A 17,559-nucleotide genomic window follows, 5' to 3' on the forward strand; every position below is an offset into this window, starting at 1 on the left:
TCCTTCCCATAAAACAACTTGACCCAATCCACTCTCTCTAAATCCCTTCGCATCTCCTCAAAGTTAGCCTTTCTCCAATCAAAAATCTCAATTCTAGGTCCTGTCCTGTCCTTCTCCATAATTATATTGAAGCTAATGCTATTGTGATCACGACCCAAAGTGCTCCCCAACACATACATCTGTCAGCTGACCTATCGCATTCCCTAACAGGAGATCCAACACTGCCCCATCTCTAGTCGGTACTTCTATGTATTGTTGCAAAAAACTATCCTGCACACATTTCACAAACTCTAAACCATCCAGTCCTTTTATAGAATGAGCTTCCCAGTCTACGTGTGGAAAATTAAAATCTCCCACAATCACCACCTTGTGTTTACTACAAATATCTGCTATCTCCTTACACATTTGCTCTTCCAACTCACGCTCCCTATTAGGTGGCCTATAAAACACTCCTATCAGTGTTACTACACCTTTCCCATTCCTCAATTCCACCCAAATAGCCTCCCTCGAGGAGCTCTCTAATCTATCCTTCCAAAGCACCGCCATAAGATTTTCTCGGTCAAGCAATGCAACACCTCCTCCTCTGGCCCCTCCTACTCTATCACACCTGAAGCAACTAAATCCAGGAATATTTAGTTGCCAATCACACCCTTCCTGCAACCATGTTTCACTAATAGCTACAACATCATAATTCCAGGTATCAATCCACGCTTTAAGCTCATCCACCTTTCTTGCAATGCTCCTAGCATTAAAATATTTACATTTAAGATACTCTCCACCTCCTCCTCTCTTTTCATCCCTAACAATGCATTCAAATTTATTATCCTTTTCTTTCTTCTCCCCTACATCTTCGGGCTGAGCGCATCCCTTCTCCATCACCTGCCTTTCCTCCCTCACACACTGTCTACTTACTTGCTCTACTGGTGAACTAACCTCCTCTACCATAGTTTCCTCAAATTGATTCCCGCCCCCCCCCCCATCTTACTAGTTTAAAGTCTGCCCTGTAGCCCTAGTAAACCTCCCCGCTAGGATATTGGTCCCCCCCAGGATTCAAGTGTAACCCGTCCTTCTTGAACAGGTCACGCCTGCCCCAGAAGAGGTCCCAATGATCCAGAAACTTGAATCCCTGACCCTTGCTCCAATCCCACAGCCACGCATTCATCCTCCACCTAATTCCATTTCTACTCTCACTGTCGCGTGGCACAGGCAGTAATCCCGAGATTACTACCTTTGCGGTCCTTCTTTTTAACTGCCTTCCTAACTCCCTGTACTCTCGTTTCAGGACCTCTTCCCCTTTCCTACCTATGTCATTGGTACCTGCATGTACCACGACCTCTGGCTCCTCACCCTCCCACTTCAGGATATCTTGGACGCGATCAGAAACGTCCCGAACCCTGGCACCAGGGAGGCAAATTACCATCCAGGACTCCCGATCACCTCCACAGAACCGCCTATCTGAACCCCTGACTATCGAGTCCCCTATTACTATGGTCCTCTTTCTTCTATCCCTACCCTTCTGAGCTACAGGGCCGTCCTCTGTGCCGGAGGCCCGGCCACTGTCACTTCCACCAGGTAGGCTGTCACCCCCAACAGTACTCAAACATGAGTACTTATTGTCAAGGGGTACAGCCACCGGGGTACTCTCTAGTACCTGCCTCTTCCCCTTCCTGACCGTGACACACCTATCTGCCTCCTGTGGCCCTGGAGTGACCACCTGCCTGTAACTCCTATCACCTCCTCACTCTCCCTGACCAGGCGAAGGTCATCGAGCTGCAGCTCCAGTTCCCTAACTCGGTCCCTCGGGAGCTGCAGTTCGGTGCACCTGGCGCTGATGTGGACGTCCGTGAGGCTCGGAGACTCCAGGACCTCCCACATCCGACACTGAGAACAACAAGCTGCCCTCACACTCATACTTCCTGAATAGCTGACAATAACAAGAACTAAAAGATAAGCCTACATTTAGTTCATCTATCACCTCCATGTTCCCCATGATTACTTCTCTGGCCTCATTTTCTAGCGGTCCCATATCCACTCTCATCTCTTTTATTTTTTACATATTTGAAAATGCTTTTGCTACCTACTTTGATATTGTTTACTAACTTGCTTTCATAGTTCATCTTTTCCCTTCTGGTGATTCTTTTAGTTGCTCTCTGCAGGTTTTTAAAAGCTTCACAATCCTCTGTCTTCCCACTATTTTTTGTTTTGTTGTATGCCCTCTCCTTTGCTTTTACAATAGCTTGAACTTCCTTGTCAGCCACAGTTGTACTATTTTGCCATTTGAATTTTTTTTTTTGTTTTTGGAATACATCTATCCAGCACCATCCTTATTTTTCCTAGAAACTCACACATCGCTGCTCTGCCATCATCCCTACCAGCAGCTCCTTCCAATTTACTTTGGCCAACTTCTCTCTCATACCACTGTAATTTCCTTTACTTCACTGAAATACTACTACGTCAGACTTAATTTTCTCCCCATCAAGTTTCAAGCTGAACTCAATCATATTGTGATCACTGTCTCCTTATAGTTCTTTTACCTTAAGCTCCCTAATCACCTCCGGTTCATGACATAACACCCAATCCAGTACAGCTGATCCCCTGGTAGGCTCAATGACAAACTGCTCTAAAAAGCTATCTCTTCGGCATTCAACAAACTCACTCTCTTGAGATCCATTACCAACTTGATTTTCCCAATCGACTTGCATGTTGAAATCTCCCATGACTACCATGACATTGCCCATTTGACACACCTTTTCCATTTCCCATTGTAACCTGTGGTCCGCATTCCAGTTACTGCTGGGACGCCTGTATATAACTGCCATCAGGGTCCTTTTACCCTTACAGTTTCTTAACTCAACCTACAAGGATTCAACATCTTCCGATCCTATGTCACATCTTTTATTGATTTGATGCCTTTCTTTACCAGCAGAGCCACATCACCCTCTCTGCCTACCTTCCTATCCCTCTGAAACAACACGTAACCTTGGACATTCAGCTCCCAACTACAACCGTCCTTCAGCCACGATTCAGTGATGGCCACAAGATCAAACGTGTCAAATTGTTATAGTGCCAACAAGATCATCCACCTTATTTCTTATACTCCGTGCACTGAGATATAACACTTTGAGTACTGTATCTGCTACTCTTTTTGATTTTGCACCTCTGATGCACTGTTACTCACCCTGCTGGCTGCTATTTTGTCCTATCATCTTCCTGACAGTCTGACTGCAAGCTATCTTTGCTTTTCCACAATCCATCCTATCCTGAGTCTCTTCACTTCAGTTCCACTGAATGTATTTGTAATAATTTTCCCAAATCTGACTAATTAATGAACACACAGAGTTTTTCAGGTTAATGAAAACAAGGCGAAGCAGTGTTCAAAATTCTTTCTTAGCTTGAGCATAAAGGAGAGAGTGACCTCGTGGAGTTTCACTTCTTCACGTCTAAACTCCTGACTAATTGAAATGACTAACTTCTGGCATTGTAAACCTGTGTCACCCAGGTACTGCCAACAAGAAGCAGAGGTCGGCAACTGTATTAAAGAAATGCTTTGCCAGCGAGACTCTTGATTCTAATTTACAGTGTTCTGCATTTGCAATTCTTTTATTGCCTTGACAATCTCTGCAATCTTTATGGGCATCAGAATTACTTGTGTCAGGCTTGAAGAAAGTTAAGAGGAGTAATTCTGACGTTGGGAGGTTTGTTGTTGAAATATTATCCTTTGAATGAGGGAGGATTAACTCTGGAAATCTGCTGGAGCCACTGAAGGGAGATTCAGGTGGAGTTCAGATAAATCGGAGTGTTGGAGTGAGGAGAGAAGACTGGCTGGGCCGAGGGAGATGGATTATTCACTGCAACCTGTTCTTGTAGCACACACAAGTCTGTAGATGTCGAGGGAATTACCCTTTTCCCAGTTCTCTCCATCTCCAAGCTGCTAGGTTAGTGATAAATCTCCACTAATCACACACACACTTACAGTTACCTTGCAGGATGAGCCAGCAGTTTACACGTAGATGATGGGTGTAACATGAATGTAAGTAAGGACAAGTCAGCAATTGGGTACAAATGCAGACAGAGCAAAGAGTTAAATTGTACCACAGAGGCAAAATTCAAAAGGGCAAAGAAAGCCAGACTGAAGATCTGTATTTAAATGTGAGCAGCGTTCAGAACAAGGTGAACTGACTCGTGGCACAATTAGAGATTGATCAGTATGGTGTTATGGGGATCGCTGAGTCGTGGCTGAAAGAAGGCCATAGTAGGGAGTTTAACATCAAAGGATATACTTTGTATTGAAAGGACAGGCAGGAAGGCATAGCTGGTGGTGTGGCTCTGTTGCTAAGAGATGGAATTACATCTTTAGAAAGAGGTGATGTACCGTCAGAGAATTTTGAATCTTTGTGGGTGGAGTTAAGAAAATGCAAGGGTGAAAAAAAAATCATTATGGGACTCATATATAGGCCTCCAAACCGTAGCCAAGATGTGGGGTTGAGATTGCAAAGGGAGCTGGAAAGGGCACGTAGTAAGGGTAAAGACACAATTGTAAGGGGGAACTTCAATATGCAAGGGGATTGAGAAAATCAGGTTGGTGTCGGATCGCAAGAGAGGGAGTTTGTTAAATGCCCATGAGATGGATTTTGAGAGCAGCTTGTGCTTGAGCCTACACAGGGAAAGGCCATCTTAGATTGGGTGTGTTTAATAACCCAGATCTTATTAGGCAGCTTAACATAAAGGAACCCTTCGGAAGCAGTGATCGTAATATGATTGAATTCATACTGCAATTTGAGGGAGAAGCACAAGTCACATGTATCAGTATTGCAAAGAAACAGAGGGAATTACAGAAGCATGGGAGAGGAGCTTGACCGTGAATATTGGAGGAGAATACTGGTGGGGATGACGGCAGAGCAGAGGTGGCTGAAGTTTCTGGAAATAGTTCACAAGGCACAGGATAGATAAGTCCCACAGTAGACGAAGTTCTCAAATGGCAGGAGTAGGCAGCCATGGCTGATAAAAGAAGTTAAGGACTCCATAAAAGCCAAGGAAAGGGCACATTAGGTAGCAAAAGTGAGTGGGAAGTTGGATGACTGGGAAGCTTTTAAAATCCAACAAAAGGCAACTAAAAAAGCTATAAGAAGGAAAAGATGAAATATGGGGGTAAACTTGCCAATAATATAAAGCAGGAAACTAAAAGTTTTTTCAGCTATATAAGGAGTAAAGGGGAGGTGAGAGATGATATCGGACCACTGGGAAGTAATGCTGGTGAAGTAGTAATGGGGGACAAAGTAATGGCAGATGACCTTAATGGGTACTTTGCATCAGTGGAAGACACTGTGGCAGACCTATGCCAGAGGTCTGCAAGTTTAGAAGAAAACATGGGGATCTCATTGAAACCTACCGAATGTTGAAAGGACTAGATAGTTGGATGTGGAGAGGCTGTTTCCTATGGTGGGTGTATCCAGAACTAGAGGGCACAGTCTCAAAATTGAGGGGCGATCTTTTAGAACAGAGGTAGGGAGGTTTTATTTTATCCAGAGAGCAGTGAATCTGTGGAATGACATGGGTATATTTAAGGCTGAAGTTGATAGCTTTCTGATAAGTCAGGGCGTCAAAGGATGTGGCGAGGTGTATGGGTTTGAGTGGGATCTGGGATCAGCCATGATGGAATGAAGGAGCAGACTTGATGGGTTGAATGGCCTATTATCTTGTGGTTAAATGAGCCATTGAGGAACGATATGATTTGCTCCCAGTGTAACACGCCATTGTCCATGGACGATAGCTATAGGCAGCTGTAGCTCACACTGTTGAAACACGGAGAGAGTTTCTAGACGGCAGCTCCACTTGGCTACGTGTGATGGGGCTGTGAGCCAGGAGACAACAGATGCTTCCACTTACACTTCAATGCCAATTACTCTGGCAAAAGGAATCTGAATCTCTATTTTGTGTGAGAGCAGTGACGGAGTTAATCAGAAGGGTTTATTGAGGAGGTGAAAACGGGAGTGGTCCAGAACGGTGAGAGCTCTCGAGATGGTGACAACACCAGCACTTTGGCTGCTGACGGTTCAGATGCGCTACTGAGTGTAGCTGAAACAGCGCACTGACAGTAGTTGAGACTGTGTACTGAGCGTAGTTGAGACTGTGTACTGCGTGTACACGAGATGCTGTATGCAGTGTAGTTGTGTCGCTGTACGGACTGCAGTCAAGATGGTGTGCACAGTGCGGTCGCAGACGTGGGACAGAGTGAGGTCGAGACAGTGCACACAGTGCGGTCAAGATGGCGTATGGAGTGCAGTCGCGGACGTGGGACAGAGTGCAGTCGAGACAGTGCACACAGTGCGGTCGAGACAGCGTATGGAGTGCGGTCGCAGACGTGGGACAGAGTGCAGTCGAGACAGCATATGGTGCGGTCGCGGACGTGGGACTGCATGTGACCCAGACGGTGCACACAGTGCGGTCAAGACGGCGTATGGAGTGCGGTCGCGGACGTGGGACAGAGTGCAGTCGAGACGGTGCACACAGTGCGGTCAAGACGGCGTATGGAGTGCGGTCGCGGACGTGGGACTGCATGTGACCCAGACGGTGCACACAGTGCGGTCAAGACGGTGTATGGAGTGCAGTCGCGGACGTGGGACTGCATGTGACCCAGACGGTGCACACAGTGCAGTCAAGACGGCGTATGGAGTGCGGTCGCAGACGTGGGACTGCATGTGACCCAGATGGTGCACACAGTGCGGTCAAGACGGTGTATGGAGTGCAGTCGCGGACGTGGGACTGCATGTGACCCAGACGGTGCACACAGTGCAGTCAAGACGGCGTATGGAGTGCGGTCGCAGACGTGGGACAGAGTGCAGTCGAGACGGTGCACACAGTGCGGTCGAGACAGCGTATGGAGTGCGGTCACGGATGTGGGACAGAGTGCAGTCGAGACAGCATATGGTGCGGTCGCGGATGTGGGACTGCATGTGACCCAGACGGTGCACACAGTGCGGTCGAGACGGTGTATGGAATGCGGTCGCGGACGTGGGACTGCATGTGACCCAGACGGTGCACACAGTGCGGTCGAGACGGCGTATGGAGTGCGGTCGCGGACGTGGGACTGCATGTGACCCAGACGGTGCACACAGTGCGGTCAAGACGGTGTATGGAGTGCGGTCGCGGACGTGGGACTGCATGTGACCCAGATGGTGCACACAGTGCGGTCAAGACGGTGTATGGAGTGCAGTCGCGGACGTGGGACTGCATGTGACCCAGACGGTGCACACAGTGCAGTCAAGACGGCGTATGGAGTGCGGTCGCAGACGTGGGACAGAGTGCAGTCGAGACGGTGCACACAGTGCGGTCGAGACAGCGTATGGAGTGCGGTCACGGATGTGGGACAGAGTGCAGTCGAGACAGCATATGGTGCGGTCGCGGATGTGGGACTGCATGTGACCCAGACGGTGCACACAGTGCGGTCGAGACGGTGTATGGAATGCGGTCGCGGATGTGGGACAGAGTGAGATCGAGACGGTGCACACACTGCGGTCAAGACGGTATACAGAGCGCAGTCGTGGATGTGGCACTGGGTGTAGTTGGTGAGATGACTGCGTAGAACTTCCAACCGGAGCACAACATTATATCTTTGCTTTTTTATTCTTGACCCCTTGAAATGAATGCTTACCTTGCATTTGCCTTCCTTATCACCGATTCAACCTGCAAATTTTCCCTTCAGGTAACATGCACGAGGACTTCCAAGCCCCTTTGTACTTCACATTTTTGAATTTTCTCTCCACTTATAAATTATTATACAATTTTTAAGAACAAAACTACAATTTGTCAAACTGTCAAGAAATGGATATTGAATGGAAGCGAATAGATTTGATTAATCTTGGCAATTTCAAGAAATAATTTTAGGTGATGAAGATCAATGGACAGACTCACAAGTTAATAGACAGAATGAATTTGGCTTTGAGGCAGCCAACAAAGGAGAGTTTGAACATCTGTTTTATTGCTGACATTTTAAATGAGGCTTTGTGAAACATTTTAACTAGATTAGTCAAGTTGATAAGGAAAAACAATGAAGGGTAACTCACTAACTATAAATAATGAAACTTTATACCCTTGGACATGCGATGATGGGCTGGTGATTGGGTGTTTGAAGCTGGAGGAGGAGAGAAAACAGAAAATACTTTGACGGTGTGGTGACTGACACTGTTCAGGCAAGAACAACAATTTCTCACAATGAAAATCCACTCTTTCTCTCTCCACAGATGCTGCCCGATCTGTCGACTACCTCCCACGAGTTCCGGCACTCTCAGCTTTCCGTGTTCAGGGCTGCCCCACAGACCGAGGCAACTGGTACAATTCTCCAATGAGGATTCTGTGCAGGACACAGACAGGTCTTACTGTGGTGTGCTAATCAGTATGTGGTATCTGGGGAAGTGCAGAGGACGGCGACAAGGCTTCGTGGATGCAGAACGTCCTCTTACATAAACGGGGAGAGATTGGAAACCTTGATGTTGCGAGGGATCTCAGGGAGATTTATGTTCTTGACAGCAGAGACAGCGCGCGCTGGAGCTGCAGAGAAGCCAGCCTGCAACAGAAGGAGAAGGGTTGCACTTTAGTGCCACACAGCTAAGAAACCAAACTATTCAAAGAGCCATCATGATCTAGTTGGGCAGAAGGGCTGCTTCCCTGCTCTGACCACACAATCCAAAGCGAACGCAGAACACAGAAATCTACAGCACATGACAGGCCCTTCGGCCCACGATGTTGTGCCGACCTACTCTAGAAACGGCTTAGAATTCCCCTAGCGCATAGCCCTCTGTTTTCCTCAGCTCCATGTTCCTAACAGGCCCTGTTGTATCGGCTCCACTGGCAGTGTATTCCACACTCTCGCCACTCTCTGTGTGATAAACTTACCCCTGACATACCCTCTGTACCTAAACTATGCCCCTTCATGTTAGTCATTTCAGTCCTGGGAAAAGCCTCTGACTATCCACACGATCAATGCCTCTAATCTTATACACAAGGTGGTGAAGATCTGCTGTCTGTGACCACAAAAACCTGCAGAGAATTGTGGACACGGCTCAGGAGATCTCAGAAACCAGCCTCCCCTCGATGGACCCTGCCTCAGTAAAGCCGACAGTATACTCACTACCCCCTTGTGCTCACCACTGCATTGGGCAGAAGACGAGTACCATTAGGATCAAGGACAGCCGCCCACCCCGCTGGTGTAAAACCATTGAATGGTCCCTGATACAACAACATGGACTCCTGACCTCACAGTCTATTACCTTGCACATTTTCTGTAACAGCTGCACTTTACTCTGCATTCTATTATTGTTTTACCTCATTCTACCCCAGTGAATCGACGTGTCTGAACGAAGTGCAGGAGATTCTCACTGTACACAGAACGTCTGAACAAAGTAAACCAATTCCAATTCATGAACAAATTGAGAAAAGTGAAATACGTGACTGGTTTAATTAATACGTGACTGGTTTAATTAACTGGTTTAATTACCACAGAACTGGTTTAATTACCACAGAACTGTCTGCCAGCTGTAAACACCACAGTTTCCTGCGGAGCGTCAGTGAAGTGTCAGCAGTATTCTTGTGTCCAGCTCCTCATTTCAGGGTGAATCGAATGTACAATATAAGCCAGTCCCACCCACAGCTCATGATGACAATGAAGTGTGAGGCAACACCACTAACGCTCTGTCATCCAACACATCCTCCTGCACAGAATGTGTGACAGGGTCACCCCTCATCCTTACCTCTGCCTTCTCCAGTTTGGACTGTGCCTCCACCTGTGTCACTATCTCATTCATGTTGGTCTCCAGCACCATTCCACCCATCACCACTTCCTGCAGGATGCAATGAACCTGTGTGGACAAGCAGAGACACTATGAGAAACCGGCGTGCAATGCCATCCAACAGCAAACATCAGCAGGCTGCCTACCGGGAACGCCAAGTGTGAAGGGGAATTTATACACTCACAGAGAAAGTCTGGGGCACAGGGGCAATGGTCTTCACGGGGGCAGATGAATAAAGTTCAGCACAGAGTCAAGGGCTGAATGTGCTCAGCTCTGGTCACATTATAGGATGTGGAAGCTTCAGAGAGGGTGCAGTGGAAATTTATTTTAAGTAATATGGCGCAGAACATATTCCTTCCAAGCCAATGAGCTGCTTTTGTGTCTTGTGTCTTGTGTAGATGCTGGAAATCTTGAGCAACACACACAAGATGCCAGAGGAACTCAGCAAGTCATGCAGCGTCTGTTGTTTTATTTTTACTGAGTACTGTACCAGCAGTTTGTGGTCGAAATGACAATAAAAAGTGACTTGACTTGACTTGTCTATGGAGAGGAATAAATACAGCCAGTCCCCGGGTTACGTACGAGTTCCGTTCCTGAGGCCGTCTTTAAGTCGGATTTGGACGCAAGTCGGAGCAAGTACATCCGGTATTATTTAGCGTCAGTTTGTCAAACGTTTGTCTCAGTACATAGTATATATTTTACCATTCTATGCATATAAAACACTTGAGAAACGTCTGTACTTCAATAATTAAACCACTGTGTTGCTTAGTAATAATTGTAGATTTACAATTATTCTGTAAATGTAAATTATTTCTGTAAATGGAGATTTACAGAAAGGCACATTGACTCACTTCCCCAATTTGAGAGAGTTCAAACAAGCTCACGACATGATAAATTCGGAGTATTTACATTCTGCAATCATCGCAATGCAAACATCATTTGGGAAACACTTCTGTGAGTTCAGAGAGGAAAAAAAATACATTATCCTTTCCGGTCACTCTCCTAAGCATCGATCCATCCCTACCGAATACGACTTCATTGGCAGGTGTGAGTCAACCTGATCTTGAGATGGAACTGGCCGACATAGCCGACAAAGACATATGGGTGTCCAAGTTTAGACGCTTGACAGCAGACCTTGAAGATGTTGCCCGTCAGAAGGCCGTTCTTGCTCAGAATCACAAATGGAGTGATACTGAAAACCTCCTAAAACCGGACAAACTTGTGTTCGAAACATGGAATGCTATCCCCGACATTTATGTAAACATTGAAAGGTATGCGCTTGGAGTCCTGTCGATCTTTGGATCCACATATGTATGTGAGCAGGTGTTCTCCAACATGAACTTTATTAAAAACAGACATCGCGCACGCCTCACAGATGACAGCTTGCGATCCTGTGTAAAGATGAAGGTGACGTCATACAGCCCTGATGTGCAGATGCTGTGCGCTGAGGTCCAGGAGCAGAAATCACATTAACCAAGCATGATAAATATTTTAATTGCCTATTATTTTACGTATATTCATATGTTTTCATTGTTCAGTGAAATAGTCCTTTTATTTTTCAGGTTGACAGCTGGCTGACGTTATTTTTGGTTTGCTGCTGGCGGGAAATTTAAGTTCGGCATTTTTCATAAATACAAGAAGGACTCAAATAGACATTGAGTATTTTACTTAAAAGTAACCTTCAACCCAATGTCTTTTTTTCGGAGTTCAAAATGTTTTTGTTGCATGCAGAAATGTAATTTCGTTTTCTCTGCAGGAGTTCATCGATTTCATAAGTGCAACACATTATAGTTTGTTTATACATAGCATAAAGGCAAAAACAAAACGTTGTATGCAGTGTTATTTCATTTTAAATGTCAAACGGGTTTTGTGGCTCCCAGTGTTTTCTTTTCTGTGGGAAATGGGTCCAAATGGCTCCTTCAGTGTTAAAGGTTGCTGACCCCTGGTGTAGACATTCCCGAGAAACACCGTTAGGCCTGGAGACAGGGATCGGTGTAGACATTCCTGAGGGATACCGTTATGCCTGGAGACAGGGATCAGTGTAGACATTCCTGAGGGATACCGTTAGGCCTGGAGACAGGGATCGGTGTAGACATTCCCGAGAAACACCGTTAGACCTGGAGACAGGGATCAGTGTATACTTTCCTGAGGGATACCTTTAGACCTGGAGACAGGGATCGGTGTAGACATTCCCGAGAAACACCGTTAGGCCTGGAGACAGGGATTGATGTAGACTTTCCTGAGGGATGCCGTTATGCCTGGAGACAGGGATCAGTGTAGACATTCCTGAGGGATACCGTTAGGCCTGGAGACAGGGATCGGTGTAGACATTCCCGAGAAATACCGTTAGACCTGGAGACAGGGATCAGTGTATACTTTCCTGAGGGATACCTTTAGGCCTGGAGACAGGGATCGGTGTAGACATTCCTGAGGGATACTGTTAGGCCTGGAGACAGGGATCAGTGTATACTTTCCTGAGGGATACCGTTAGGCCTGGAGACAGGGATCAGTGTATACTTTCCTGAGGGATACTGTTAGGCCTGGAGACAGGGATTGCTGTAGACATTCCCGAGAAACACCATTAGGCCTGGAGACAGGGATCGATGTAGACATTCCTGAGGGATACCGTTAGGCCTGGAGACAGGGATCAGTGTATACTTTCCTGAGGGATACCGTTAGGCCTGGAGACAGGGATTGGTGTAGACATTCCCGAGAAACACCGTTAGGCCTGGAGACAGGGATCGGTGTAGACATTCCTGAGAAACATCTTAGGCCTGGATCTCTTACCATTGTCAATGATCCCTCCCATCTGTTCAGCAATGTCTCTGGCTGTCCACCATCAGACAGGAGGCACTGTAGTATTAGGACAAGAATTGTTAAGATGGAAAGCAGTTTCTATCTCCAGGCTGTGAGATTACCAAAGTCGCTGTCACCACCCAGTGTGCAGTGGGGCTGTCTGGAGAATCTCTCACCATCACCTATTCAAAGCACTGAATGGAAACGAATATTCAGTCCGAGACCCTTCATTAGATGTTAATAAGACCTTACGATATAGGAGCAGAAGTACACCATTCAGCCCATCGAGTCTGCTCTGCCATTCAATTGGGGCTGATCCAATTCTTCTAGTTATCCCCACCCCCCACCTTCTTGTCACAGTACCTCTCACTCCAAAGTCAACAATACATGACGTACCCTCTGACTGTGAGCTCACACTGCCCTGAGACTGGATGAGGCCTAGCTGATTCGACAGCCTCCCATGCCACACATTCCAAACCTAACAGTGAAATCCATCACACTCTGCCAAAGCGTAGGATGCAGTTGTTAACTTTGTCCAGCCGGATACAATCTGCGACCTTTATCAAACATTTGGCCTCCATTACATGACGTATCTGAATGCAGACAAATTTAGCATAATTAACACTAACAAAGAGCAGCAGATTAAAAACATACCTTATCCATGTGGAATATAAGGTCCAGTTCACAGACGTTCTCAAAACATTTGTCCAGCGTCTCCACAAATACCTGAAGAGTTGAAGCAAACATTGAGCATCAGATAGACAGAGAAACACAACTGGCTTGACTACGATGGATTAGGGAGGAGCACGGCCTGTGTCCTTGCACCAAATGTCTCCATACAGTGAGCTAGACATGTGCAGGACAGACCACTTCAGCTGGAGGAAAGATCATTAACAGTTTTGGTTGATAACCTTTCATTCCATCGTTCCTGACCCCCACAGACGAGGCCCAACAACTATTTCCAGCAATCAATCATTTAATTAAATTCCTTAAATTCCTCAGTAATGAGAATCTGTCCTGGGTCCGATATGTAAGTGTCATTATGAAGAAAGCACAGCAGCGCCTCCACTTTCTTAGAAGTTTGTGAATATCCAGCATGACATCTAAAACTTGGACAAACTTCTATAGACGTGTGGTGGAGAGTACCCTGACTGGCTGCATCACAACCTGGTTTGCAAACACCAATGCCCTTGAACGAAGAAGCTTACAAAAAGCAGTGGATACAACCCAGTCCATCACAGGTAAAGCCCTCTCCATCACTGACCCCTCTGCCCAGGACATGCTCTCTCCTCACTGCTGCCATCTGGAAGGAGGTACTGGTCCTCAGGACCCACATCACCTGGTTCAGGGACAGTCATTTCCCTCAGTCATCAGGCTCTTGAACTAAAGGAGATAACTTCCCTTGAACTGTTCCCACAGTCTATGAACTCACTTTCAAGGACACTTCATTTCATATTCTCGATATTTATTGCTTGCTGGTGTTTGTTTGTCTATTTATTGATTTAATTATTTTCCCCTTTATTTTTGTCTTTGCGCACTGGTTGTTTGCCCCTCCTGTTGGGTGCAATCTTTCATTGATTCTATTGTGTTTCTTGTGAAAGAGGGTACAGATAGGATCAATGCAGGTAGCTTGGTTGGGACTAGAACCAGAGATCATGGATTAAGGGTGAAAGGTGAAATTTTAAGGGGAACACATGGGGGAATTTCTTCACCCAGAGGGTAGTGAGTGTGTGGACTGAGCTGCCAGCACAAGTTGTGCATGTGGCTCAATTTCAACATTTAAGTGAAGTTTGGATAGTAAGGGTATGGAGGGCTGAAGGCCCAGTTTCTGTTGTACTTCTCCATTGGAATGTCTAAATGACCACGGTCAGAGCAGGACACGGATGGTGGATGCTGCAGAGGGGATGGGGAGTGGGGAGTTGGGGAAAGGGAAGGTAAGGAGAAGTGGGGATGAGAAAAGGAGGGGTGGGGAGAGCAGGTTGTGGGGATGAGGAGCAGAGGAGTGGGTAGACATTGGACTTACTACAGGTAATTCTCACTGTAACTGTCAGATGTGGGTAACATCAGGAAAGAAATGAGGATCAAGGAGACTTAACACAATTATCCGGAATGCATGACTGCCTGCTACGATTTATTACCGATTTTCCCATTGAAAGACAGACGGGTGGATTTTGTTCGAAAGGTAAAGGCTGACCCAGCACCACGAACTGGGGCTCCAAAACATCCCTAAACTCTCAGAATGCTTCAGTAGACAAATATCCTTTCACCTTGGAAAGAATGTTGGTCCAAAGGGAAAGATAAGGTACAGATTAACAGTCATTAATCGTTACCGAGTAAATTTGCTGAGTGTGTTACAGCTGATCACTGCAGATAATCAGCTTGCCCTGTCCCTACAGTCTGTGGCTCATTTACCAGAGGTGCACACTGTCCACAAAGTACAGGGGCTGGGGGAAGATGTCAGAGTTGCCTTACAATGGTGGGCTGCGTTTATTCTTACTGAAGTGTGGGAGACAGTGGGGGGTGGGGGTTGAACTTCAATGTTCAATATTCAAGATTGTTGACAGCTTTCTTCACTCATCACAGCATTATGTGACATGGGTTATCATGCTCTCTTGACTATGACTATTCTTGGCAAATTTTCCTAAAGAAGTGGTTTCACATGACCCTGATCGTGGGGCTAAGCAGGTGCTACACCTTGCCCAAGGGCGACCTGCAGGCCAGCAGAGGGAAAGAGCACCTTACACCTCCTTTGGGAGAGACGTATCTCCAGCCCACCACCCACATTCTTCAGTACACCAAGTATGAAGGAGAACAAAATAATTGTTATTCCAGATCGGAAGCAGCACAAAAAAAACCCAGAATAAATATAAAAGTAATCGTATAAAACACAGTGAACCAGTACACAAAAGCTGGATGAACTCAGCAGGTCGGGCAGCATCCGTTGAAAGAAGCAGTCAGTGTTTCGGGTCGAGACCCTTCGTCAGGACCACAGCATCTTTGTGCTTACAGTGAACCAGTAACTGCTGAGTGTGGCTGTACAGACTAAATGCACAGCCAGTATATAAAGTGATGCTCAGTGTGGCACCACCTGAACACAAGGTGACTGACAGGGACTGATAGTGACAGCATGCAGACTACAGGCGTTTATAAACTAACAGGGACGTCAACAGGAAAGGAACCACAAACAAGAGAAAATCCGCAGATTCTGGAAATCTGAGCCACACACAGAAAGTGCTGGAGGAACTCAGCAGGCCAGGCAGCATCTGTGAACAAAAGCACAGTGGATGTTTCTGGCCGAGACCCTTCGGCAGATAGGAAAGATCAACCTTCTCCCGCCAACAACTACAAACACGTTCAAGGTGAAGAGGGAGGAAAAGGAGGGGTGAGAGACATCCGAGAGATTTTTTTCACACAGAGGATGGTGCAACAGTGGTGACTGCAAATATATTTACAAGATTTAACAGGCATTTGGACAGGTTCGGGTGCTGGGGGAGGTGGTTAGAGTAGTCTGGAGGCTGCTTGTCAGAGAGTGGGCAGTCAGTACAATTCCTCTCCGTGCTGTAAGGACAGCAGCTCCAACAACTGGCTCCTGAGCTGAAGGGGGGGGGGGGGGGCGAGTGGAAGGTATCCAGGTTTGCAGACGGCACATGGGGGGAGCCATCACAATCACACCTAATATCACCTACATATGTCACAAAATTTGTTGTTTTGTGGCAGCAGGACATAATTATAAAAAACTTCTATATAACAACAGGGTAAAATATATACAAGTTCCTGGATGTCAAGATCTCTGGGGATCTAACTGATTCCAAGATTGCAGCTAGAAAGAAGGCAAGACAGTGGCTATATTTCATTAGGAGTTTGAAGAGATTTGGTTTGTCAACTAAAACACCTGAAAACTTCTACAGGTGTACTACTGAGAGCATTCTGACAGGCTGCACCACCGAAAGGTATAGCGGGAGGGCTGGAGTTGTAAAATTAGTCAGCTCCATCATGGGTACTCGTCTCCTCAAAAAAACAGGAGGAGGTACAGGAGCCTGAAGGCACACACTCAATGATTCAGGGACAGCTTCTTCCCCTCGCCCATCAGATTCCTAAATGGACATTGAACCCGTGAACACTACCTCACTACTTTTTATTTCTGTTTCTGCACTACCTATTTAATGTACATATACATACCGACTGGAATTCATGTTCTTAAAAATATTTATCATGCATGGAGATGAGAAAATCTGGAAATCCAATCAACACACACAAATTCTGGAGGAACTCAGCAGGCCAGGCAGACCCTTCTCTGGCCCTGCCGAAGGATTTCGGCCCGAAACGCTGACTGTCCTCTTTTCCACAGATACTGTCTGGCCTGCTGAGTTCCTGCAGAATTTGTGTGGGTTGTTTTGTAATGTGTTGTGATGTACTGCTTCCGCAAAGCTAACAAATTTCATAACTCACGCAGGTGATACTGAACCTGAAAAGATTAAATTAAGTAAGTAGTGCAAAAAAGAAGCAAACAAATACTGAGGTGGTGTTCATGGGCTCAGAAACCTGATGGCGGAGGGGAGAGGCTGCCCCGGAACGTTCAGCAGGGGTGGGGCGATGAGAACCCCTGGTCGAGCGGTGGGATTTTGAGAGTGAGGTGGTGTTCATGGGCTCAGAAACCTGATGGCAGAGGGGAGAGGCTGCCCCGGAACGTTCAGCAGGGTGGGGCGTTGAGAACCCTTGGTCGAGCGGTGGGATTTTGAGAGTGAGGTGGTGGAGCTCAGCTGGAGGAATCCAGAAGAGAGACCGTGAAAGACTGAAGTACAGAGCAAGCCATGGGTCCTGAGGAAGCACAACAGGAGGTGCTTCCATCCGTGAAGAAGGATGGTGAGGAGGTAAGTGGGCATCATTTACAATGGAGGTGCGTGGGGTCTCAGTGCAGATTTTCCCAGCCTAGAGGGTGGACGCAGCAGAGAGATCTGATGGGGAACTTACGCCAATG

General features: G+C 46.6%; 1 protein-coding gene across 1 annotated transcript in view; it reads right to left on the bottom strand.

Annotated features, from left to right (window-relative positions):
- Window positions 1-7,956: 7,956 nt before the first annotated feature.
- Window positions 7,957-17,559, bottom strand: part of LOC132382328 (uncharacterized) — a 188,536-nt gene continuing 178,933 nt past the window's right edge. The window contains exons 10-12 of the mRNA XM_059952456.1: window positions 13,236-13,307; window positions 9,747-9,854; window positions 7,957-8,563 (exon numbers count right to left, since the gene is read on the bottom strand). Of these exons, the coding sequence (XP_059808439.1) occupies window positions 8,456-8,563; window positions 9,747-9,854; window positions 13,236-13,307 (288 nt within the window). The 3' untranslated portion in view covers window positions 7,957-8,455. The remainder of the gene's footprint in view (window positions 8,564-9,746; window positions 9,855-13,235; window positions 13,308-17,559) is intronic.

The sequence above is a fragment of the Hypanus sabinus genome, chromosome 28 (assembly GCF_030144855.1).
Source record: "Hypanus sabinus isolate sHypSab1 chromosome 28, sHypSab1.hap1, whole genome shotgun sequence".
Taxonomy (NCBI): Eukaryota; Metazoa; Chordata; class Chondrichthyes; order Myliobatiformes; family Dasyatidae; genus Hypanus; species Hypanus sabinus.